Below are 26,805 nucleotides of genomic sequence, written 5' to 3'. Positions count from 1 at the left end.
TTTGGCCTAACAAAAGTCATGAACAATTTCTTTAGTATATCGCCATCCATGTATTTAAATGCAATTCTGAAGTTAGAAAGCATAGCATAGGCTCCTTGCACAATATTCTTTATGTGGTCCTCAGGTGATAGTTTTCTATCTAGAACCACTCCTAGATCTCTTTCTTTATCAGAATTCTTTAAAGATTTCTCACATAATATATAGGTTGTGTGGGGTCTATGTTCTCCTATTCCACATTCCATAACATGACCTTTATTAACATTAAATTCCATTTGCCAAGTGGTGCTCCATATACTTATTTTGTCCAGGTCTTCTTGAAGGGCATGACAGTCATCTAAATTTCTTATCCTTCCTATTATCTTAGCATCATCAGCAAACATGTTCATATAATTCTGTATACCAACTGGTAGATCATTTATGTACACAATAAACATCACTGGTGCAAGAACTGAACCCTGTGGTACTCCACTTGTGACATTTCTCCATTCTGATACATTGCCTCTGATTACTGCCCTCATTTTTCTATCAGTCAGAAAATTTTTCATCCATGATAGAAGCTTACCTGTCACCCCTCCAATATTTTCTTGTTTCCAGAACAACCTCTTATGTGGAACTCTGTCGAAAGCCTTTTTTAGGTCCAGATAGATGCAGTCAACCCAACCATCTCTTTCCTGTAATATCTCTGTGGCTCGATCATAGAAACTGAGTAAATTCGATACACAGGATCTTCCAGATCGAAAACCATACTGTCTGTCTGATATTATATCATTTCTCTCTAGGTGTTCTACCCATTTAGTTTTGATTAGTTTTTCCAATACTTTCACTATTACACTTGTCAATGATACAGGTCTATAATTGAGGGGGTCTTCTCTGCTGCCACTTTTGTAGATTGGAACTATGTTAGCCTGTTTCCACCCGTCTGCTACGATTCCTGTACACAGGGATGCCTGAAAGATCAGGTGAAGTGGAATGCTGAGCTCAGATGCACATTCTCTCAGAACCCATGGTGAAACGCCATCTGGGCCAGCTGCTTTGTTCTTACCGAGCTCCTTGAGCATTTTTTCCACTTCGTCTCTAGACACCTCTATGTGTTCTATGTTGTTCTCTGGAATTCTTATTGTATCTGGTTCCCTAAAGATTTCATTTTGTACAAACACACTTTGGAACTTTTCGTTTAGTGTTTCACACATTTCCTTTTCATCTTCCGTGAATCTATTTCCCATTTTCAACCTCTGAATATTATCCTTTACCTGAAATTTGTTGTTTATGAATTTATAGAATAGACCTGGTTCTGTTTTACATTTGTCCGCAATCCCTTTTTCAAAATTTCTTTCTGCCTCTCTCCTCACTGCCGTGTAGTTGTTTCTCGCATCTTTGTATCGCTGGTATGTTTGGGGGTTCGGCCTCTTCCTGTATTGATTCCATTTTTGTGTCTTTCGGTCTCTAGCCCTCTCGCAATTTCTATTGAACCAATCCTGTTTCCTAGTTCTGCATCTCTGTTTTGGTATAAATTTTTTTGTGCCTTTATCATATATTTCACAAAACTTGCCATACATCTCATTCACTTCCTTGCCTAGCATCAAGTCTGTCCAATTATACTCACTAAAAAAATTTCTAAGGTCACCATAATGTCCTCTCCTGAAGTCTGGTTTTTCAACTGCTTCAACCTCCTTATTTTCTTCCAGCTTATAACGCATTGCATACTTTATTCCCAAAAAGACATGGTCACTTTTACCCAAAGGAGGAAGGTACTGAATGTCAAATATCTCTTCCTCCTTCCTGGTAAATATCAAATCTAGCATGGAGGGAACGTCCCCTTCCCTCATCCTCGTAGCTTGTTTAACATGTTGATACAAGAATGTTTCCAGGATGAGGTCTACAAATTTACAGGTCCAAAAATCTTCTGTTTTAGCTTCATATGCTTCCCAGTCTATGGATTTCAAGTTTAAGTCACCGACTATCAACAGTCGTGATCTATCGTTATCCGCTCTCGCTATAATCTCTCTCATTATTGTTATAAGACCTTCACGTTTACTATCTAGCTCCTCCTTTGACCATGTGCTGCTTGGCGGTGGACTATATGCATTTATCATCATTAGTTTATCATCCTCATAGCAGATCTCTAGTGCTATTATGTCAACTTCTTGTGGATTGGCAGTCATTATTTCCTTCACCTTTAGGTGTTCTTTTACCAGCACAGCAACGCCACCGCCTTTCCTAATTTTTCTGTCCCGTCTCCAAATTGAGTAGCCCCTTGGGAATATGACCTCATTTAAAATTACATCTTCAAGTTTTGTCTCCGTGAGTGCAACAATGTCTGGTGTCTGCAGCTGTATTACATCACTTAACTCCAGTATCTTCGATCTCACTCCATCTATGTTGGTGTATGCAATCTTCAGGAACTTGTTCCCCCTCTCCTTATTCTTCACTCCCCCTCTCTCTATTGATTTTGTTGGTTTGCCTTTATGTACCACTTTACTGGTTTGCCTACCCCTATCACTTTGTAGAAAAAAGAATTTATTTCTTCTTCATTCCTGCTCTCATTTAAATGTTTTGCCTCGGCGAGGTTCAGTTTCAGCTTCTCTCTATCTTCTTTTGAAAGATCTCGTCTTAACGACCACCCTTTCCCATCCTCATCCCTTTGCAATTTTCTAGCATTCCTTAGTACTTCTTCCATCTGTTTGGCACCGTTTAGGGTGATCCTCAAAGGTCGATCTTTCCCTTTTACGTACCTGCCTATTCTCCTGTAGTCGCACGCATTCTCTCTGTTTGTAAGACCTTCCACGAGGCCAACAATTTTATCTACTACTTTAGCTTCTTCTACAGCTCTTTCTGACCTAGATGTTATCGCCTTTTCTTTGCAGCCAAAAATGATCAGGGACTTACTCCGATCAACTGTGTTTTGCACCAACTTCGGGTTAGATGCCAATTCTTTCCTCACTTCTAGCCTAATGTTTGTTTTATCTTGGTTGCTGCAGTGTTTGACTTCCTTTACTGCTTCTTCTATTTTTTCCTTCTCCTTGGCCACTTGTGCATAAGTGAGTTGCATATCTTTCTTGCACTGTTCTATTCCCTGTGTAACTTCCTCCATCTGTGCTGACAAAAGCTGTTTCTCCTGTTGAATTTCCTTGCCTAACCTATTGTAGTCATTTATGTTTAAATTTACTTTAACTTCTTCCAAAGCTATTTTTAAGAGTTTATTTTCTTCTTCCATGGCTTTGCAATTTGTTTCCAATTGATTCTTATCCTTGCGCAAGTCTTTCACTAAACCCTCAAGACATAAAACTTTGCTATTCAAATGGTCATTACTTTCTTTCAATTTACTAATTATTTCTACATGAGAGTTCACTATAGTATCTAAATTTACCAACTTGTTATGTAGACTACTAATATCAATGCTTTCTTCATTGAATCCCTCAAAATCAAGCTCTGTTTTGTTTTTCCCCTTGCCAGTGGCCATCTTGAATGTTCTTCTCTGCACTGTAAACACTAGGGCAACTTTTTCTCATCCGATTTTTCACTTCCCTTAGCACTTTCCTGTTATCTCACCTATTTTTCAAGAGCACTATACCTTTATGTTCTCTGGGACACCACTCACTACCATCAACCTGTACTACAATACTTAGGATTGTTGAAATATGCTGGAGCTCCTCTGCTGCAAGTGTTGACCCTAGGGGTGTCACCTTTTTTCAAGTGTCTCACAGGTGTCACCTGTGAGAATGTGTAGTTGAGCTCAGCATACCACGGCTGATTTTTCAGACATCCCTGTGTAAAGGAATCCTAGCAAATGTGTGGAAACAGGCTAACATAGTTCCAATCTACAAAAGTGGCAGGAGGGAAGCCCCCCCTCAATTATAGACCTGTATCATTAAGTGTAATAGTCAAAATATTGGAAAAATAATAAAAGCGAAATGGGTAGAACACCTGGAAAGAAATCATATAATATCAGACAGTATGGTTTTCAATCTGGAAGATCTTGTGTATCGAATTTACTCAGTTTCTATGAAAGAGCCACATGGATTTTACAGGATAGAGACGGTTGGGTTGACTGCATCTATCTGGACCTAAAAAAGACTTTCGACAGAGTTCCACATAAGAGGTTGTTCTGGAAACTGGAACATATTGGAGGAGTGACAGGTAAGCTTCTAACATGGATGAAAAATTTTCTGACTGATCGAAAAATGAGGGCAGTAATCAGAGGCAATGTATCGGACTGGAGAAATATCACAAGTAGAGTACCACAGGGTTCAGTTCTTGCACCAGTGATATTCATTGTTTACATAAATGATCTACCAGTTGGAATACAGAATTATATGAACATGTTTGCTGATGATGCTAAGATAGTAGGAAAGATAAGAAACTTAGATGATTGTCATGCCCTTCAAGAAGACCTGGACAGAATAAGTATATGGAGCACCACTTGGCAAATGGAATTTAATGTTAATAAATGCCACGTTATGGAATGTGGAATAGGTGAACATAGACCTCACACAACCTGTAAATTATGTGAGAAATCCTTAAAGAATTCTGATAAAGAAAGAGATCTAGGGATGGTTCTAGATAAAAAAAAAACTATCTCCTGAGGACCACATAAAGAACGTTGTGCGAGGAGCCTATGCCATGCTTTCTAACTTCAGAATTTCTTTTAAATACATGGATGGCGAAATACTAAGGAAATTGTTCACGACTTTTGTTAGACCAAAGCTAGAATATACAGTGGTGTGGTGCCCATATCTTAAGAAGCACATCAACAAACTGGAAAAGGTGCAAAGACATGCTACTAAGTGGCTCCCAGAACTGAAGGGCAAGAACTACGAGGAGAGGTTAGAAGCATTAAATATGCCAAAACTAGAAGACAGAAGAAAAAAAGGTGATACGTACAAAATAATAACAGGATTTGATAAAATTGATAGGTAAGATTTCCCGATACCTGGAACTTCAAGAACAAGAGGTCATAGATTTAAACTAGCTAAACACAGATGCTGAAAAATTATAAGAAAATTCACTTTCGCAAACAGAGGGGTAGACGGTTGGAACAAGTTAGGCGAGAAGGTGGTGGAGGCCAAGACCGTCGGTAGTTTCAAAGCGTTGTATGACAAAGAGTGTTGGGAAGACGGGACACCACGAGCATAGCTCTCATCCTGTAACTACACTTAGGTAATTACCAGTTGACTGACGGTTGAGAGGTGAGATCAAAGAGCCAAAGCTTAAACCCCACAAGCACAACTAGGTGAGTACGTGTATGGTGATCAGGTGCATCGTTGTTGGTGTCCCACCTGCGAGTTTCGTCTCGGTGGCAGTATGAAGTTTCCTGGCGGTCCTTTCGGCACTATCTCTTTATAGGTTGTCTTTGATTTCTGATCGGATTTTTTTGTCCTTTCTCTCTAGGTTGTTTCAGGACCATCATCTTATGCTGAATACTGTTGCTTCATATAATGCAGCACAGGCGGAGCCACTTCTGCTTGCGTTTGGGGTGGATGTCACTTTTCCTCCGTTCCCAAGCTTTCTCGGGTGTCGTTTCACCTCCAGCCTGCTCATGCACTGCCTGAGCCATTGTGGTCTGTAGACCGGGTACTCTCTCTTCTCTCTTCTCCTTGATTTGGGGTGACGACTACAGTTCAGGACTGCGTTGGTAAGGCTCTTTTTCTTGTTGGCTTTGGCCTCTAGGGGTCAGGTTGGGGAGCTTCATGCTCTCTTCCGGCACAGGGGTTTCTGCTCTTTCGGTCCTGGTGGTCAATTTGTTCGTTTGCAGCCATCTCCTTCTTTTCTGGCCAAGAATGAGACTGTTGCATTCTGGAAGGGGTATTTGGGGGTTTGATGCTTGGTTGGTTCGGCCGGCGGTCTATCATGTTTTGTGTCTGGTTGTGGCTCTTCGCCGTTACTTGCACGCCATGGCCTCTGTGGCAGGGGACGCGCTTTGGGATGAACCAATTTCCCTTCTTCCCTGTTCTAGGGCACGGGTCTCCCAGGTTGTCTGCATGAGTGTTTGGTCCAGCCAGCATGCGGTCTATCCCGTGCCCATGTCGTTCGCAAGTTCGCGGCTTTGGCGGCTCTTTTTGGTAATATGCCTTGGGCTGACATTTGAGCACAGGGCTTTTGGAGGTCGAACAGGGTCCTGGCTGCACGGTTCCTCGTTCATGTTCCTGGCCTTTCTCGTCTATGTGTAGCTTTGGGTCGCAGGTTGCAGCCAGTTGTCTTGACTTCGAGTTAAGGAGCGAGTAGTGGCTGCCTCCTGGTTAAGTCCATCTTTTCCTTTATCTTTGGTTAGGTAGCTCCTGGGAGCCAAAGGGGCTCTCCACAGAAAACCAGCATTAAATGTAATGAAATACTATTTTCTAGTTGAGACCCGTAGGCTTACCGGCATCCATCCCTCCCTCCCTCCAATCGTCGGTTTTTCATGTTTTGATACTCAGCCTCTGAACTGAGGTTGGGATAGCCGGTATGGAGGTCTGGAACCCCCCCTTCCCCCTCTTGGGGAAGGGGGGGGGAGTTGCGCAGACAGTGGCGTGGCGGCTGTGGTGATGTCATGCTAGTTTGCTTGTTTTCAATTGAGGAGTTCTGTTTGCTGGTTCAGTTTTTGCTTCGCAATTTTTAATCAACTGTAGTTTGTTTTGGAATTCCTACCTTTCTGGGTGCTTGACCTAGTAGATGGCAGATATAGACTACTTTCAATTACTTGGGGGTGTCTATAGTCCATTGTTCGTCGTGCCAATTTCTGAGGGGGGCCAGGTTCTGGTGCTAGTCCCTGGTATGCTTAGAACTCCATGAATTGACTGTTGCCACAGTCTAATATATACACATCAGTTTGGTATAGCTCTGGGTAGCCTCTGGGTCTCACCCAGAAAATGGCGTTTCATTACATTCAACACCGTTTTTTTTTTTAATTTTTTCATTAGTAATCATAGGTACCATTTCTGTATAAATTCTATACAATATCAACTTAGTAATCATAGGTATCAATAATCAATTTTTCATGGGTATTATGAAAAAAGTTTTTTAGGCTATAAAGTGAATAGTGCAAAATTCTACTAACTGCTTAGTCCGTCAATCTTTGTGCTATAGTGATGGTGCACATAGTTATAAAACAACTATCTAAATAGATGGCTGGGTTGCACAAATCACATAAATTACAAACCACATTTGTGTGAGAATGTTTCATCCACCTGGTTTATCAGGAAGACAAATTCCTGACCCACAGAGAGCTTCTCCTCTCTCACCTTCTAATGGGCACTTTGTTATACATTCCCATAATGCATATTTGTTACTGGCAGGTCAGGCATTCTTATTACTGATAAGCATGGTGGATGAAGTACTGTAGTTATATATATATTTAAAAAATCAGTATTTTTAGTGTGAAACTTAGTAACTGTTGTAAATGAATTTTATTGTAATGGACAATTATAGATATTTGTAATTAAAGAATGAGATGAATCATTTAGTCAATGTTTTGATAAGAGTAATACCATGAGTCTTGATAACTATTAGATATAACTTGTATATTGACGAGTATTAAATGTACAATACAATGTACAGAGGAACCTCAAGTGACAAGCAGCTCCATCGGTGAGCATTTCAAGTAATGAACTAGCCACTCGCAGAAAATTTGTCTTGATCGATGAGCTTTTGCCCGATTAACGAGAAAACCACGTGGTGCTTCCTAGCGTTCCCGCTAGTTCTCAGATGCCTCCGACGACAGTGCTGTTGGTTTTGTTTCGCAAGACAAGTGCTATACTCGGAACAGATTAAATTCATTAATCGAGGTTCCTCTGTATATAATAGAATAGACTGTGCACAATTTTTATACTACTGAAGCTAGATGTTGCATGAAATTATGTAACCATTTTCAGTTCACTTCATGCATGTTCAATTGTACATAGATTATTGCATTGGATCTGCTTGAACTCTTTATGTTTAGTACAAAGTTTTCAGAATTAAAAAATTTGTTTGGCATCTTAGGGAACTTGTTTATACAGCACTCTCTGTTTGAACCTAGGTATGCTTATGGCATGATGATATGCTCAGAAATTTACTATTTATTTCAGGAACAAAGATTTATTTGTTGTTGTTATTGTTGTTGCTCTTCTTCATTAAAATATATAATTGTTGAGTTACTGCCTGATGCTCTTTTAATTATAATGCATATGGGTACTTAATAACATATTAAAATGTAATTTTCTTAATGGAACAAGAATTGCAATTGGAAAAATTTAAGAGATACAAAACTGCTGTAAAATATTGGAAATTTTTGAAGATTTTTATATGCTTTAGCAGTGTGCTTCAAATATTAAAGAGCCTGAAAATTATCACTCACTTCCTATTGTTCTTTGATATTATCCAAGATATACAAACCTGAAACAACCAATCAGTTAAATCTATAGAAATCATGAAGAAGTAGAATTGTTATAAATAATAGTGTTGTATTATTGTTCTAACGTTCCTGATTTCTAAAATTTTCTTATTATTATAAGTAATATTTCCAGGGAGGATTGGGCAGAAAAGAAATTTTGTTGTATTACATTTTCTAAGTAATGTTTGACTTGTTATTCTGTTACTCTGCCTTGCAGTTATTTGGAAGTATGGAAGGTGGACTTGATGGTGTGACACGGTCCGGAAGTGTGATGGATCTCAATGCTCAACTGTCCTTGACCTCCACACATAATAACCATCACTCAGAGAAAAGCAAACACCGTTATTCTCTCCCAGGTCCCAGTGAGAGACCATTTGGCTTGTGTAAGTTGGCTTGATGTTAATGTTTATATACATTAGTTAACTGAAACTAATATTATTTAAACAGCATTGTTTTCTTGGGTAATGTATAACATGCTAATCATTAACAAAGTGGGATAGTGTTTACTAAGCAAATATTTGCTGGTGATGGCCTTTGCTTTTGCTTTTTACATAGTAAATTATTATTTAATTTTCTGTCATATTAATAACATATTGGTAATGCAGAAAATAATTACTTATTCAGTTGCTCTCCTGATATTGAGAAGAAATTAAGCAGTATACTATATATTGAAAATGTGTTTATTTTTTCTACATACGGTGCTTCAAGGGCTCAAATATGGTATGGCCTTAAAAGTTTTGATCTCACAGGCTCTTTCCTTTGCACCCACCAGCTTCTTACACTGATGTTACACTGCTGCAGTTGGTGAATACTGCAAACTTTGTGTTTAGAGGAAATCATGGAAAGTTGAACTTGCTCATAAACTTTCATCTTTATCTTGCTCAGATTCTTCATAATTTTTTGTTTAACTTATTGAAATAATCACTAGAATTACCCTAATTACAATAGAATTATTACCTTATCACCAAACTTAATACAAATAATGTAATTTTTCTTTTGTTGAAATGTATGAGGAAACAAACTACATTTGGAATTGAATCAGTGCTAGACTACATTTCAGTAATTATTCATGGATATTTTATGTAATTTTTTTTAATAATTAAGCTCTATTTTTATGCACTTGTCTGCCTACTGAGGATACATTGTTCTAATGTTTTGTTGTGCATCTGTGTGTGCAGGGTTATTACCAAAATTGTTTACCATATTCTTCCTCCTCCTCTTCTAATCTTCTACTTCCTCATTATCCTTGACCTATTTCTTCCCGTTTCTTCTAGTACTACGGGGTTGTTATAGTTTAGTGTGATTATCTAAATGTAGTTACTCAAGTGTAATTACAGGATGAGAGTTGCTCACATGGTGTTCTGTCTTCCCAGTACTCTTCTGCTGGGTTCACTAGGATTTGGTTCTCAGTGCCATTCTAAAACTTTCATCTTTATCTTGCTCAGATTCGATTGGAATCCTTCAGGAAAAAGATGATTCTTCTGGCTCCTTGGTCTCAGGCACTGCGTGCTCAGTGTCCAAACACAGGTGTTTTCTGTGGATCAGCCTCTAACAGAGAGTTGGCCCAGTGACATACAGGCCACTCCCACTTTACAAACATTCTTATCATGAACATTCACCCATATAAACATTCTCTCAGGTCCTCCTATACCCCTATCATTCATAAAATCACTGTACAAACTTCCTGGAGCATCCCTTTGAATTTTGCTGCAGAGCGCTTAAAAGTCTATGCCACAGCCACATGGTGGAGTATTGTATTGTACAAAAGGGTAGTTGGGTATTGTCAAGTCATACACAAGACTTTTCAACAGCTTATTTTCCAATTGTCAAAACTATATACAGTGTTGTCGAATGCCTCTCTTTTCAAATTTTTCGGTTTTCGAGCTCAGTTTCTTGTAAAATTCGACTTGGTATTCAAGGTTGGTTGATACATGTATGGGTTGACCGAGTGCATGGATCTGCTGGGGGCTGGCGAGGCGCACTTCAGTTTACCAGTGTCCCGCCTAGTGACTACCGCACTTAGAAGCATTAAATATGCCAAAACTAGAAGACAGAAGAAAAAGAGGTGATATGATCACTACATACAAAATAGTAACAGGAATTGATAAAATCGACAGGGAAGACTTCCTGAGACCTGAAACTTCAAGAACAAGAGGTCATAGATTTAAACTAGCTAAACACAGATGCCGAAGAAATATAAGAAAATTCACCTTCGCAAATAGAGTGGTAGACGGTTGGAACAAGTTAAGTGAGAAGGTGGTGGAGGCCAAGACCGTCAGTAGTTTCAAAGCGTTATATGACAAAGAGTGCTGGGAAGATGGGACACCACGAGCGTAGCTCTCATCCTGTAACTACACTTAGGTAATTACACTTAGGTAATTACTTCAATTCTTAGTGAAGAATTTCATTGTTTTGTGCTTTTTTGGGTTTCTGAACATAAAAAGTAATTACTATATATCATGCCATGGGTATTTAATTTTTTTAATTTAATTTGATCAATATTTAATATATTTACAATATGTACACTCACACACTATTTACAGACACACACACTGTAATACACTGTAATATACACTGAGTACTTTGGAAGTGGGTGATAATCAAAGAAGCGGTCCATGGTATTCAACGCAACTTTGCACTCGATGCACCAGGTACACACACATTTTTGCTACTTGTTCTTCGTTCTTCATTGTGTATGCTTGCAAACAATGCACTTACATATACCTTTGGCCATAGTTCCTATAAGTGGTATGTAGCCAGGCCTGTGAATTGCAAACAGGTCTTTACCAACCAGTTTGTTGGGAGCTACATGTTGGCGCATGAACAACTGTCCTTACACTGTCTTACTAGCATACTTGACGAGTAATTGTGATAAGAAAGCATGACTAAAAACACAAATTTATGGTTTTCTGGGAGAAGCCCCTTTGGCTTCCCTGGAGCTATCTGGGCTGATATGGAGTATTAGCTTTGGGCATCAGTCAATGTACACAGAGTTCTAGACCTACTGGGGACAACAAGCCAGAACATGGCCCCCTCAAAGAGGCGCGAGGAGCAATGGCCTATAGAGACACCTTATATATATAATTTAGAAGTACTCTATGTCTGCCATCAACCGGATGAGGCACCCAGAAAGATAGGCGCCCCAAAACATCATCCATTCTAGTTAAGAATTGCTACAAAAGCCGAACAAGTGGATAGAACTCCCCATGAAGAAAAATGAGCATGTCATCTCGTTACCAACGCCTCACAGTCTGCTCAACCCACCCCTCCCTGGGTGGGTGAAGGGGAAGCCCCAGACCCTTCTGCCGGCTACCCAAGCCTGCCATTTCTTGAATGATGTCGGTGGGCCTCAGTTGTGTACCTCCAGCTCCGGCTTTTCTTCTCTGTTCTTGCTTCGGTGGTGTGCAAGCTGGGAGTATATTCACAAGTACTCGATCTGCATGAGCTTAGGGTGCCCTTCCCTAAGCGCCCTGTAAGTACTGGGCACTTAGTACTATGGGACCTATGGGTACTATGGTACCCATAGGCCACATGAGTACCTATATGGTACTATGCAAGGAACTTGGGGCCTCCTTCCACAAGTCGCCTTGGGAGCTACCTCCATTGTGTCAATTACTGCTTAGTACTTGTCCGCCCTTGGAGGCAGCTGAGGGGTTTTCTTGCTCCTCTGTTTGTCTCTGGGTAGGGGTAGTATTCATCACTGGTATGGAAGCCGGGTACTTACACAGCTAGTTTTAACCTCTCACAGCGGCTGGCTCTGCATCATTTGGGTACGCTGCCCTCTTGCATTTTTTTTTTGTTTCTTTTTGTTCCTTGCCTTGGCACGGGGTCTGCCCTTGGGTTGGGTCACACCCTCGTTATATATATTGGTGGTACCCCCCTGCTAGGCCCCTGTATGTGGACATGGGGACCCAGACCTTCGGCCCAGAGTCCTGCAAGTTGTTGCTTGTTTGTGACTGTTCACCCAGTCGCACTCACGTACACCCTTGGCTTTAGTACTTGTAGGTTGTATGTAGCCAAGCTTGTAAAGCATAAGGTAGTATTGAAAAGATTATAGGAAAAGATCAATTTGTAAGGTAGTCTTGAAAAGATTGCTATGTATGGTCCCACACAGGAAGAGATTCAGCTTGCCTCAAAGAGTGTCCGTCAGTCAGGAAGAGATTCAGGTATTCCTGAAAATATCTATGGAAAACACCACCATGGAAGCCGCTAACACTGTTCATCTATGCTACTTGTATCAGATGCATTATCACTGAATGCAGAAAGCGAATTTATCTATGTATCATCTAAATAAATTGGAGATAGCATAGCATTGCAAGGGTGACGCTCAGAGCTACAACTGGATACGTTCGCTGTATCGTCCTTATAGGTGCTGTATCACTTGCATTCGACCTTTGTGTTAGGTCCTTATTGCACCTAGCTTCACCAATATTATGACCCTTATGTTCTTCAAACAATAAGGTTTGAATTTTACCGGCAGGGCGTTTTCTTTCAACACCACGTCAGACAGGTGTTTGGGAGCCAGAAACACGTGCACCACTCATGGTTGCTCATTCAGTACTAACCTAGCCAGCAGCCCTAGGGTATTCTGGGAATTTTGTTCAAGATGGCTGCCTCTCACTGGAGGTCCTAAGAGTCCATTTCGTACACAACCAACCTCGCACACATTTAGAATGGGTACGGAAAAATCAAAAAGATTTTTCTCGGTTGGCGCAGTTTCCCCCCGACCGAAAATACTCGGCTGGCGCAGTTAAGTGGTTAATCATACTAATCAGAGCATCATTGGTGCTTTTTTTTTTTTTTTTTAGAATATCGGGAAAGGTTTGGAGTTTGAGTGATTTGTTGTAGAGCAATGCAATGCCCAGATCTAAAATTCTAGAGGCTATTTGTAAATTAGGTTTGGTATCTCAGCAAGGGTTCTTGACTTTGTTTTAAGAGAAAGGATTATATCATTAACATCAGAGAAATTAGTGGGAATTAGATACAGAAACTCTGGATAGTTTCCTGTAAGGTAGTCATTAACATTTGTTAGGGATGTTGCAATATCATTTGCAAGGGATGTGCCAATGACTGAGAAGAATTTATTGAATTTAATGGCATTGTCAGAGGAAGATAGCACTCCATAGTCATTGGCTAGTATTGGTTTCTTTGATCCTAATATTTGGGAAATAGTGTTCCATGTTTCCAAGTCAGTGTTTAATGTACAGTATAAGCTGTAAAACTTGTCATATATTTATTTAACCTAGTTTCAGTTTTAGATTAAGGTTGTTGAAGACTTCAGTAATGATTATACAGATTGTTAAAGTTTATTTTCAGGTTAAATGCAAAGATTTCTACATACTTACAATTTCTGCCTGCTCATGACAGTTTTATATAATACAGCACTGAGCGGTAGCACTTTTAGAGTACTGTATATATATATTCCTCATAACACATTGTGGTATTAGAAGGTTATACAACCTACCATCACTAAGGATACTAACCATCACTGATTTTACAGCTCGACCTACGTTCCTCAATTTGAACCTGAATCTCAACTCTCTCAGGCTTCAAGGATCAACTCCTGCTAAGTGTATGTCTTGTTCATGTCTTCAGTGTTGTCTTGTAATTGTTGAATAAAAATGCAACATCCTTATATTTCTTGGTTGCATATAAAATAGTATGCAAGTTCCTTCCTTTATCTTTTTTGGCTGTATAATAGGTTTTACAAGTTTAGTAGATGATATTTCCATATTGTTGCGCTTTGTAGATTTTTACCATAATTTGTTAATTGCTTGTGGATTCTTTTTTTATTATAAATTTTAAGCATTTCCTACCTGCTGTTTGATAACTGAGTGTTGCAATTTTCACTGGAAAAGCTGCTATATCACATTGTTGGCAAAGTCAAATGGATGTTTCTTGTTATCCATTTTATATTGCACTACAATTTTGGTAAAGTTGAACAAGAGATGTTAATTACTGTGTAATCCTTATTTAAAACACTTTATGATACTGAGTCAGCATGAAACTGTTCAACAAAAAACCAGCGTTGAATGTAATGAAATGCCATTTTCTGGGTGAGACCCGGAGGCTCCTCGGTGCTATACCGGGCTGATGTGTATATATTAGACCATGGCAACAATCAGTCGATGGAATTCTAGGCCTACCGGAAACCAGCGTCGGAACCTGGGCCCCCCCTCAGAGAGGCACAGGGAGCAATGGCCTATAGACATCCCCGTGTAATTGGAAGCAGTCTATGTCTGCCATCTACCAGGTCAGGCACACAGAAAGATAGGAATTCCAAAACAAACTACGGATAGTTTGCATTTATATTGTTTTTTCTTGCCAATCCTTTGTATAATGAACACGTACACAATGTTATGGCAGTAGAACATCCGTACTGTCCCAAAATACTGTTACATGCATCACAAATGTGTCCACATATATTGCTTATACTTCCAATGTTTCATGTTCATTTATGTATATTTATAACATATTTATACACTGTACACTATCACACACTATATACGTTCACCATCAACACACTCAGAACTCCTCAAGTGTGTGATATACTGTGAAGCAGTTGACGGGGCATAGTGGAACTTGGCACTCAACGCACCTGGTGCAGATGCATCTTCACTTGCATTCCCTATGTTGAGTATTGCAGACAATACAGGCACGTTCACCCATGCTCGGGGTCCCTGGTACGCCTAGAACTACATGTACAGTACATTGACTGATGCTCAAAGCTAATACTCCGTATCAGCCCAGATAGCTCTGGGGAGCCTAAGGGGCTCCGCCCAGAAAATTATAGAGAAATAGCTCTAATGCTGCATATCATAAAAATCTTTGAAAGAGTGCTAAGAAGTAAGATCACAAAACACATGGAATCAGTGTCTACATAATGCTGGGGAAACGGGGGTTCAGAACAAGGTACTCTTGCATCTCCATAATTGTTAGACCACTATGACATGACCTTAGATGCCATGGAAGACAAACAAAACACTGATATAATAGACAGTTTTTGCAAGAGCCTTCGACAAATGTGATCATGTTGTTATTGCACGCAAAATGTGCATAAAAGGAATTACTGGCAAAGTAGGAAGATAGATATTTAACTTCCAAACATACAGAACTCAGAGTGTAATAGTCAACAAAGTAAAATTTGAATCATCCACTGTGAAAAGTTCAGTTCCCCAAGGTGCCATGCTTTCTACAGTACTTATCCTCATCCTCACATCAGACATAGTGTGAGAGCAAGAGCTTGTAATATGTACCCGAGAGTACGGACTAACAAAACCTGTCTTTACTTAATTATAAATAAGGGAAGGAAATGTATCATATGGGGTATAGATAATGGGGCTAATTTTAAAGAGACAGTAAATGGCAATAAATCTTTTAGTAAAGTAGATCCGGTTAACCATAAAATTATTCTTCATGAAGCGAAATTAATTCATATCATTAATTCATATGCTGTAAGCACAGAACTTGGTGTTCAAAGTTGGGGATAATGTTTGTTTTGCCCTGCCAACAGTTCCTATTAACCAAGGCAATTAAGTATTCTTATGAAATTTTGGCAACCCTTGGCGAATCATTGGGGAGCATAATCATAACAATGTCTAATGAGAGACACCAAGTGAGGCACTCTGCCACAAATATAAGTGCAATTGCCAAGAACATTGTTCAGAACATTGTTTATTGGGTCCGTTCTTCACCTTCATAGGGAAGATTCATGCTGGCATCATTGACTTCAACATTTCAACGGTCATATTCAATAACGCATACAGTACAGTATATATAATTTTTGCTTTAAATTCTATTATTTACTGTACAGTATTTATTTTACAGGAATTTGTAGGGTTTTCATTTTATACTGTGATAGCACCTTAAGCCTAAGTTGTTGTTTTATATATCTGAAAGTATTTGACTTTTGCATGACTATTTAATAACTTTTAATTTATTTTTGTACATAATGCATGGACTGTTATTTTTTAATATAGCAAATCATTGTGCAGTATTTTAAAGTGCATGTACGGTATTATACATTAAAATGCATTATGGTAAACATTATTTTGTACATAGTAAGTATGCTTACACATTAAATACTTTCATAGAACTTTTATAATTTTTTATTTTTATATTGTTTGTAAAAAAGAATTCAAGTGTCAGTTGTGCTTTGTTTGTAAGTTTTATATAGAAATTCCCTATAAATAGACATGAATATATCATAAGGATATTAATTATCAGTACAGTGGAACTTCGGGTGACGAGCGGCTCCATCTACGAGCATTTCAGGTAACGAGCGAGGCACTTGCAGAAAATTTGTCTTGATTGACGAGCTTCCGCTCGGTTAACGAGAAAACCACGTGGTGCTTCCTAGCATTCTCGCTGGTTCTCGGATGCCTCTGACAACAGTGTTGTTGTTTCGCAAGACAAGTGTTTCACATGACGAGCTCGGTGCCGGAACGGATTAAATTTGTTAACCGAGGCACCACTGTATTTATAGTTTCATTTTCTGGGGGAGCTCCTTGTGGTTCCCTGAAGCTACCATTTCTGATGTAGGTGCCATATACTAGGTGCCACCAGTCGCCGAGTACTCTGTCCTACCGGGAACCCAACGCCAGAACCTGGTCCCCTCATAGAGGTGCAGGAAGCAGTGGCATTTTTATATTGAATTATTCATTTATGCCACCACTGAAGAAGGCACCCAGTAAGTCAGCGAGTCAAAACAAACCACAGCTGACTACCTCCGAGAGCTACTGGCTTGAAAACAGCCATAGAACTTCCTAAACTATGCAACCAAATGATCGAAAATGTAACAAAACTAGCACCCGCTCATTCGCCCCACCCTCCTACTCGTTTGGGCGGAAGTGGGGGGCAGGCTAGGGCTCACAGGCCGCTCCACCATCAGTTCTCCTCTGATATGTACCAGGTCTGCTATTGTCACTCTGCTTCCATCATGTTGCTCTTCTTACTAGCCCTCCTGATGACATTTGGGCTTATCAGGCAGTGACCATTCTTTGTGTTAGCTTTTCTGTGCCACAGCAGTCTAGGTTGCGTGTGTCCATTTATATGGACACAACCTAGATCGATAAACACTTCCAAAGGATACATGATCAACCAGACTTTGATTCATATTTATGACTGCGGGCAGCCATGTCCAACATCCTGGTTGACCAGACCATCAACCAGGAGTCTTGGACAGAGATCGGGCTGAGGGGACACCAACCCCTTTAGCATGAGGCTGCCCCTGAAATCCCCTGAAATCAATGCAAGGTAACAGCAAGGGTGATGGCATTACAACCTTGGTTTCCAGCGCTGCTTGCTCAGTGTCTGAACCAAGTTGTTTTTCAGGAGCTCTGCCTTTTCCAGGGTCAGTCTGGCAATGTACTTCACTGGTTTGAACTTCTCTGCTCTTTACATCTGGAGTTTCTGACATGGGTGTATCACCATCTTTATGGCATTCAGGTGACTGAGTTGGTGTCCCACCTGCAAGTTTTCTCGAGGTGGCAATATGAGGTTTAGTGTCTGTCATTACATTATTTCCTCTCTCTTAGACATTATTCATCTGTTTCTGAGCAGGTGGGTCTTTCATTTCTGTCTTGGTTGTTTCCTGTTCAGCATCTCTAGCCAGATAATATCGCCTCATATAGTGTGCGGCGCTCGCAGAGACGCTGCAACTTGCGTTCGGGGGTCGATACTTTGCTCCTTTTCAAAAGCTGTCTCATGTGTTGTTTCACCTGCAGCCTGTTTATGCACCGGAGCCAGATTGGTCTTTAGACTGGGTGCTCCATTTTCTATCTTCCACTCGGTTTACTGTGTCCCCTTTGGTCTAGGATTGCTTTATCCTTTTCCTTATCTCACTGGCTTCTAGTTGCCATGTTGGTGTGCTTCATGGTCTCCTTCAGTGCGAAGGATTTTGTTCTTTTGGTTCTGGGGGTAAGTTTGTTCATCTCCAGCTAGTTGCTTCTTTTCTAGAGAGGATGAGTTGATTGGTTTTGAAGGGGTTCGTTAGTGGTTGATGCTCGATAGGTTAGGCCGGGGGTGCATCATGTTTTGTGTCTGGTGGTGGCTCTTTGTTGCTACCTTCATGTCACCATTTCTACGTTGGTCAACACCATGTGGGTTGATCCTGTTTCTTTGGTTTCCTTTTACAAGGCTCGTATTTCTCATGATGTTTGCAATGTAATTAAGTGTAGCCAACCTGTGGTGTACCATGTACTCTCATGCCTATGATATCCATAAGTATGCTGATCTTTCAGTTTTTTTGCTAATATGTCTTGGACTGATATTTGGGCGCAGGGTTCTGGAGGTCAGATAGAATGTTGGCAACCCAGTACATGATCAATGTTCTTGGGCCTCAGTGCTCCTGTATGGCCTTGGGTCGACCTCTAGTCCAACAGTCTTGTCTTCGCTATGATACCAGCAGTGCTCCCTCTTGCCTGGTAGATGCCCATTTCTTCCTTCTCCATGGGTAGTTAGCTTCAGGGAGCCACAAGGGGGTCTCCTCCCAAGAAAACAAGCAATGAATGTAATTAAATGCCAATTCCTGGGTAAGCCCTGGTGGCTACATGACACCCTCCATCCCCCAAGGAAATCTGGTTCTTAAATCATTTGTTGAACTGGCAGTGGAGTGGCCTGTGAGCTGTGGCTGCCCCCCCCCTCCTCTCTCCAAATGAAGGGGAGGGTGGGTTGAACGAGTGGGCACTAGTCTTGTAAAAAAATTTATCGTTTGTTTACAAAATTTGGGAGTTCTATGGCTGTTTTCGAGCCTGCAGGTCTCGGAGGCAATCTGCTGTGGTTTGTTTCAAGTTACTTACTTTCTGAGTGACTTCCTTGGTGGTGGTATAAATGAATAACTTACTATATAAATACCAGAGCTCCCTGCACCTCTGTGATGGAACCAGGTTCTGGCACTTACAGTACATTCTTGTACAGCCACTAGCACTCATAGCATTTTTAAGCAAGTCCTTAATCCTAATTTTTCCCAGAATACAACCTGCCAAATCGTTTAACAACCAGATACCCATTCACTGCTGGGTGAACAGAGGCTACAGTTAAAGATTGGCGCCAAGTAAATCTTCCCTGGCCAGGATACGAACCCAGGAGAAAGCGCTCGCGAAACACCAGGCGAGTGTGTTACCACTTCGCCTCTTCAGCCACAGGCAGTAGGTCCCTGGTAGGCCAGAGATCTCCGCGACTGATGGCACCTAGGAGATGCACCTACATCAGATATGGTTGCTTCAGAGAGCCACTTTGGCTTACCCAGAAATTGGCACTTCATTACATTCAATGTTTGTTTTCTGGGGGGAGCCCCGTCGGCTCCCCGGAGCTATCCAGGCTGAATGGATATGTATAACTTTCTGGCATCGGTCAATGCATGGAGTTCTTGCCTACCAGGGACCACAAGCCAGAACCTGGCCCCCTCTAGAGAGGCACAGGGAGCAATGGCCTATAGAGATCCCCCCTTTATGATTGGGAGCATTCTATGTCTGCCATCGACCGGGACAGGCACCCAGAAAGGTAGGCGCCCCCAAAACAAACCCCTATTCTGGTAAACTATTGCTACCAAAGACCGAGCAGGTGGGCAGAACTCCCCAAACGAAAATTAGCAAACAAGCATGACGTCATCATATCGCCACGCCGCTGTCTGCGCAACCCCCCCCCCCCACTCCCCGGGAGGAGGAAGGGGGGGGGGCCCAGACCCCACCATTGGCGACCCAATCGTTAGTTCTTAGGCTGATGGGATCTGGTGCGATCGTGCCTCTGGCTCCAGTTTTCCGTTGCAGTTCTGTGCCCGGTGGTGCGTGGGCCAAGAGTGATACTCTACGGTACTCGAGGTGCATGCGCCTAGGGTTTCCTTCCCTAGGTGCCCTGTAAGTACTGCCCTTGGGGCTTGGGGCCACTTTTCACAAGTCACCTCGGGATCTACCTCCGCTGTGCTGTTTACTGCTCGGTATTTGGCCACCCTTGGGGTCAGCTGAGGTTTTTTCTTGCCCTTGTTTGTCTCTGGGTAGGGGTAGTTTTCATCATTGGTAGGGGCGCGGGGTACTGCACAGCTAGTTTTCACCAATAACAGCAACTGGCTCTGTTCCGACCGGGTACGTTATCCTCTTGCGGAGTTTTTCTTTTGTTTTCTGCCTGGTGGTGGGGTCTGCCTGTTGGTCCCCCATCGCTGTTCTTGGGGTATATCTATATCTTTATTTCTCCATTTTCTGTTGGTGGTGGTCCTTCCCGCTTGGCCTCCGTGAGTGTACACGTCCCGGGGGTTCAGCAACCGCTGGGTTGGCGGTTGCAGCCAGTTGTCTCGACTTCACGTTGAGGAGTGAGGACGGACCACCACCTGGGTAAGTCACTGTTTTTCCTTATCTTTGGGTAGTTAGCTCCGGGGAGCCGACGGGGCTTCCCCCAGAAAACCAGCGTTGAATGTAATGAAACGCAATTTTCTGGGTGAGTCCCGGAGGCTCCCCGGCATCCCTCCCTTCGGTTGGTGGTGTTTTCGTGTTTTGACATCCAGTCTAAGAACTAACAGTTGGGGCACCGACGGCGGGGGTCTGGGGCTTCCCCCTTCCCCCTCCCGGGGAGGGGGGGGGGGTTGCGCAGACAGCGGCGCTGCAACATGATGACGTCATGCTTATTTGCTAATTTTCGTTTGGAGAGTTCTGTCTACCTGTTCAGTCTTTGGTCACAATAGTTTACCAGAATAGTGGTTTGTTTTAAGGCGCCTACCTTTCTGGGTGCCTATCCCGGTCGATGGCAGACATAGAATGCTCCCAATCATAAGGGGGGGGGGGGTCTCTATAGGCCATTGCTCCTTGTGCCTCTCTAGAGGGGGCCAGGTTCTGGCTCGTGGTTCCCGGTAGGCAAGAATTCCATGCATTGACTGATGCCAGAAAGTTATACATATCCATTCAGCCTGGATAGCTCCAGGGAGCCTCCGAGACTCACCCAGAAAATGGCTTTTCATTACATTCAACGCTGATTTTTTATTTCCAAAATATAAATTGTTTTACTGTTAAATAATAAAAACAGCATATATTGAGTGTCATTGGCTTCCAATTTTCGATGCTTTTGCAGCTTCTCCAAGTCCTGGACCAATGAAAATGACTCCACGAATGACAACACTGCATGAAGAGAATACACGAGAGGCAGCCCCACTCTTACACATGGAGGAGGAGGAGGAGGAGGAGGAGGAGGAGGAAATGGTGAGTGCAAAAACTGAATTAATTTTATTAATTATTTTTCCCATAAACTGTAATTTGTGTGTGGCCTATTTTCTCCTAATCCACATTCCATAACATGGCATTTATTCACATTAAACTCAATTTGCCAAGTACTGCTCCAAACACTTATTTGTTCAGGTCATCTTGAAAGGCATGGCAATCATCTAAGTCTCTTATCTTCCCTAGTAGCTTAGCATCATTAGCAAACATGTTCATATAGTTCTGTATTCCTTCAGGTAGATCATTTATACAGTATAGACAATGAACATTACTGGTACAATAACTGAACCCCTGTTGTGCTCCATTAGTAACATTTCTCCAGTCTGATACATTGTCTCTGATTACTGCCCTCATTTGATGGATTTTCTTATATTTATTTATATATACTGTACATGAGTTCTTACATTCTTGTAAAGCCACTAGCACGCATAACGTTTTGGGCAGGTCCTTAATCCAAATTTTTCCCCGAAATATGACTCCCCAAATAATTTAAGAACCAGGTACCTATTTACTGCTGGATGAACAGACTATAGTCAAGGATTGGCGCCCGGTCAATCCTCCCCGGCCAGGATACAAACCCAGGCCAAAGCGCTCGCAAAGCCCCGAGCGAGTGTTTTACCACTGCATCACGGGGAAAGCTTTTCAGGAGGTTTCTTTCCTTAGTTTGAACCTATGTCCTCTTGTGTTTAAAGTTACAGTTTTCAAAAATTCTTTGTCAGGAATTTTGTTGATTCCTTTTATTATTTTGTACATAGTGATCATATCACCACTTTCTGTGGGGAGTCCCATCGGCTCCCTGAAGCTATCCCACTGATATAGTGCTATTCTATTTGGGATCATCAGTCACAGAGTTCTTGTTGCCTACCAGGGACCAGCACTAGAACTGGTCCCATTAGAGAGGTGCAGGGAGCAATGGCCTATGAACATTTTACATTTAAAGTACATCATACTTGCCATCGACCAGGAAAGGCACCCAGAAAAAGTTGGTGAAACAAAACAGACTACAGCCTGGTTAAAAGTGCGACCTACTATACATCCTCAAAAGAGCAAAAGAACTCACCCAGAAGAAAACAAACAAGCAACACTTAGTCCAACTAGCCCCCCCGTTCGTTAGCGCCTCCCCCTCTTACAAGGGGTGGGAGAGTCGGCCCAGGTCAGCTGGGCTCCTCACATTTCAGTTCTTGACTGATGGTGCTGGCAGTTGGATATTGCCTCAGGTCTCAATTTCCTGTTTTGGGATTTTTGTCTTGTATGGCTGTTCATGCTCTTGTGGTGTGTGCTGGCCTGGAGTTCCTGGGTACTGGAGTTGCATGCATCTAAGGACACCCTCCCTAGGTGCTCCGTGAGTACTCCCCATGCGTGGTCAGGGTTTTCTTCCCTGGGCATTCGGGGTTCACTTCCCGTTAGAGGATTTTCTCTCTTGTGGTTGTCCTTGCCCTTGGGGTAAGTCAGGATTCTTGGGCTTTCTGCCTTGACCTGGGTAGGGGAGAGTTTGTTTGTAATTACCTAAGTGTAATTACCTAAGTGTAGTTACAGGATGAGAGCTACGCTCGTGGTGTCCCGTCTTCCCAGCACTCTTTGTTATATAATGCTTTGAAACATATAATGCTTTATAACATATAATGCTTTGAAACTACTGATGGTCTTGGCCTCCACCACCTTCTCACCTAACTTGTTCCAACTGTCTACCACTCTGTTTGCAATAGTGAATTTTCTTATATTTCTTCGGCATCTGTGTTTAGCTAGTTTAAATCTATGACCTCTTGTTCTTAAAGTTCCAGGTCTCAGGAAATCTTCCCTATCGATTTTATCAATTCCTGTTACTATTTTGTATGTAGTGATCATATCACCTCTTTCTTCTGTCTTCTAGTTTTGGCATATTTAATGCCTCTAACCTCTCCTCGTAGCTCTTGCCCTTCAGTTCTGGGAGCCACTTAGTATCATGTTTTTCACCTTTTCCAGTTTGTTGATGTGCTTCTTAGGATATGGGCACCACACAATCGCTGCATATTCTAGCTTTGGCCTAACAAAAGTCGTGAACAATTTCTTTAGTATATCGCCATCCATGTATTTAAAAGCAATTCTGAAGTTAGAAAGCGTGGCATAGGCTCCTCGCACAATATTCTTTATGTGGTCCTCAGGTGATAGTTATCTATCTAGAACCACCCCTAGATCTCTTTCTTTATCAGAATTCTTTAAAGATTTCTCACATAATAAATAGGTTGTGTGAAGTCTGTTCTCCTATTCCGCATTCCATAACATGGCATTCATTAACATTAGATTCCATTTGCCAAGTGGTGCTCCATATACTTATTTTGTCCAGGTTATCCTTCCTATTATTTTAGCATCATCAGCAAACATGTTCATATAATTCTGTATATCAACTGGTAGATCATTTATGTAGACAATAAACATCATATGGATGTTTATTGGGAGTATGGGAGTATGGGAGCTGGTCGGCCGAGCGGACAGCACGCTGGACTTGTGATCCTGTGGTCCTGGGTTCGATCCCAGGCGCCGGCGAGAAACATTGGGCAGAGTTTCTTTCACCCTATGCCCCTGTTACCTAGCAGTAAAATAGGTACCTGGGTGTTAGTCAGCTGTCACGGGCTGCTTCCTGGGGGTGGAGGCCTGGTCGAGGACCGGACCGCGGGGACACTAAAAAGCCCCGAAATCATCTCAAGATAACCTCAAGATCACTGGTGCAAGAAATGAACCCTGTGGTACTCCACTTGTGACATTTCTCCAGTCCGATACATTGCCTCTGATCACTGCCCTCATTTTTCTATCGGACAGAAAATTTTTCATCCATGTTAGAAGCTTACCTGTCACCCCTCCAATATTTTCCAGTTTCCAGAATAACCTCTTATGTGGAACTCTGTCGAAAGCCTTTTTTAGGTCCAGATAGATGCAGTCAACCCAACCATCTCTTTCCTGTAATATCTCTGTTGCTCGATCATAGAAACTGAGTAAATTCGATACACAGGTTCTTCCAGATCGAAAACCATACTGTCTGTCTGATATTATATAATTTCTCTCCAGGTGTTCTACCCATTTAATTTTAATTATTTTTTCCAATATTTTGTCTATTACACTTGTCAATGATACCGGTCTATAATTAAGGGGGTCTTCCCTGCTTCCACTTTTGTAGATTGGAACTATGTTAGCCTTTTTCCACACATCAGCTACAACTCCTGTAAACAGGGATGCCTGAAAAATCAGTTGAAGTGGAATGCTGACCTCAAGTGCACATTCTCTCAGAACCCACGGTGAAACTCCATCTGGACCAACTGCTTCGTTCTTATTTAGATAATTGAGCATTTTTTCCACTTCGTCTCCAGACACCTCTATGTGCTCTGTTGTTCTCTGGAATTCTTATTGTATCTGGTTCCCTGAAGATTTCATTTTGTACAAACACACTTTGGAACTTTTCGTTTAATGTTTCACACATTTCCTTTTCATTCTCCATGAATCTATTTCCCATTTCCAACCTCTGAATATTATCCTTTACCTGCAATTTGTTGTTTATGAATTTATAGAATAGACCTGGTTCTGTTTTACATTTGTCTGTAATCCCTTTTTCAAAATTTCTTTCTGCCTCTCTCCTCACTGCCATGTAGTTGTTTCTTGCATCTTTGTATCGCTGGTATGTTTGGGGGTTTGGCCTCTTCCTGTATTGATTCCATTTTTGTGTCTTTTGCTCTCTGGCCCTCTCACAATTTCTATTGAACCAATCCTGTTTCCTAGTTCTGCATCTCTGTTTTGGTATAATTTTTTTTGTGCCTTTAGGCCATAAATTTATGGCCTTTAGGCCATAAATTTATGGCCTAAGATCTCCATTTGCTCTGACTGATGCCAGGGTCAAATACATTCATATCAGCCCAGCTAGCTCCGGGAGCCTCCGGGTCTCACCCAGAAAATGGTGTTTTATTACATTTAACGTTGGTTTCTTGTTTTAATATAAACTTCAATAATATTTTGCTATCATGTCTGCCCACCAGTCAGCCACCAATCCATCTACCCTGCCCACCCACCTGCCAGCCCACCCACCCTTAATTACTTAATTAAATTAATAACGTTAATGTAAAATTAATGAATAAATTAAGTAATTAATGTAAAATCAATCGATTAATTACATTAATTAATGTAAATTTAATAAATTAATTACACCCTTAATTACACTTTGGTAATTACACTTAAGTAATTACTCTTAGGTAATTATCCACCCACCTCCCAGCCCACCTGCCAACCTATCACCACTCCCACCTGTCCGCCTGCCTGCCAGCCAGCCAGCTCACCTGCCTGCCCACCCACTTATTCCACCTACAAATCAGCCAACCAGCCATCCTGCCCATCACCCATCAATCCTATTGCTCTCCCAAATATGACTTAAAAGTTATCAACATTTTAATACCTCTGGATTTAGTGGAGCCTTGGATTTAATGACCTGGGTACCGTCCCATGTAAGCCGTTAAATCGAGTGGATACTGTATTATAATAAGTTGCTAGGCATGCTACTGTTATTTGATGACATTCTCACTATGACTCTCACTATAAAAAATTTATAAAGAAAGTAATTCAAATATTAAGGAGTTTAACCTTTTCCATGAATGTCAAAATTTTGACTTTCAGAATTGTATTGCAAATGGATCTTCAGGATATACCAATGGAGAAGAAGACTTTAGTGATTTTGCTTCATACAGAAGTGCTGGTTTGGCTGGTGGCCGACTGCAGCTTTCTCAGAGTCGTACATTAGATTCCCTTAATGAAGTTTCTGCCACAAAAGCTGGGACACCATCTACAGTATCGAGGTAAAACTTGCTAACTTTGAGCTGGAAAGTGGAATATCATGGACATTGTAAAAACACATACCAGTGCAGAAGATAAATAGGTTGACTAATTGTGTACACTGTATTAGCCCTTTAACTGCACAACGTGCCTGCAGGCCCACGTCTGGGGTGCGCTACGTGCCTCCGGGTATTTGTATTTTTCATGTTCCATTCAAAACTCCTGCGGCTACATGGGGTTCACATCAGCTTCCTCAGGGCTCTTGTAAACAGACGCCATCTTTAAAAAATATAGTGGTCCACATTCCCGGGTCTGAGAGCTTCAGTATTGAGTGAGCAATCAAGGCTGGCGCTTGCAGCATGAGCGCACAGCACTGCTGTTCAGTATGTGACCACAGCATCGCCTAATAATGTCAAAATATATATATAACCTGTATTATTTAGCCATGAAAGTATTATAGAAGAGCCT

The 26,805-nt window shown here is 41.5% G+C and overlaps 1 protein-coding gene across 6 annotated transcripts in view; it reads left to right on the top strand.

Moving 5' to 3' along the window:
* The window catches only part of Khc-73 (Kinesin heavy chain 73), a 228,395-nt gene that overhangs the window by 184,578 nt on the left and 17,012 nt on the right, over positions 1 to 26,805 (top strand). For 4 of the 6 annotated variants that reach the window (XM_069333999.1, XM_045753956.2, XM_045753958.2 and 1 more), the window contains 4 exons: positions 8,565 to 8,730; positions 13,848 to 13,919; positions 21,404 to 21,531; positions 26,182 to 26,360. In XM_069333999.1, coding sequence (XP_069190100.1) covers positions 8,565 to 8,730; positions 13,848 to 13,919; positions 21,404 to 21,531; positions 26,182 to 26,360 — 545 coding nt within the window. The remainder of the gene's footprint in view (positions 1 to 8,564; positions 8,731 to 13,847; positions 13,920 to 21,403; positions 21,532 to 26,181; positions 26,361 to 26,805) is intronic. The other 2 variants (XM_069334000.1, XM_045753960.2) reach the window with 1 other exon arrangement.

The sequence above is a fragment of the Procambarus clarkii genome, chromosome 30 (assembly GCF_040958095.1).
Source record: "Procambarus clarkii isolate CNS0578487 chromosome 30, FALCON_Pclarkii_2.0, whole genome shotgun sequence".
Taxonomy (NCBI): Eukaryota; Metazoa; Arthropoda; class Malacostraca; order Decapoda; family Cambaridae; genus Procambarus; species Procambarus clarkii.
The sequence above is the reverse complement of the archived record's forward strand: the minus strand, read 5'-3'. Positions and strand labels throughout refer to the sequence as shown.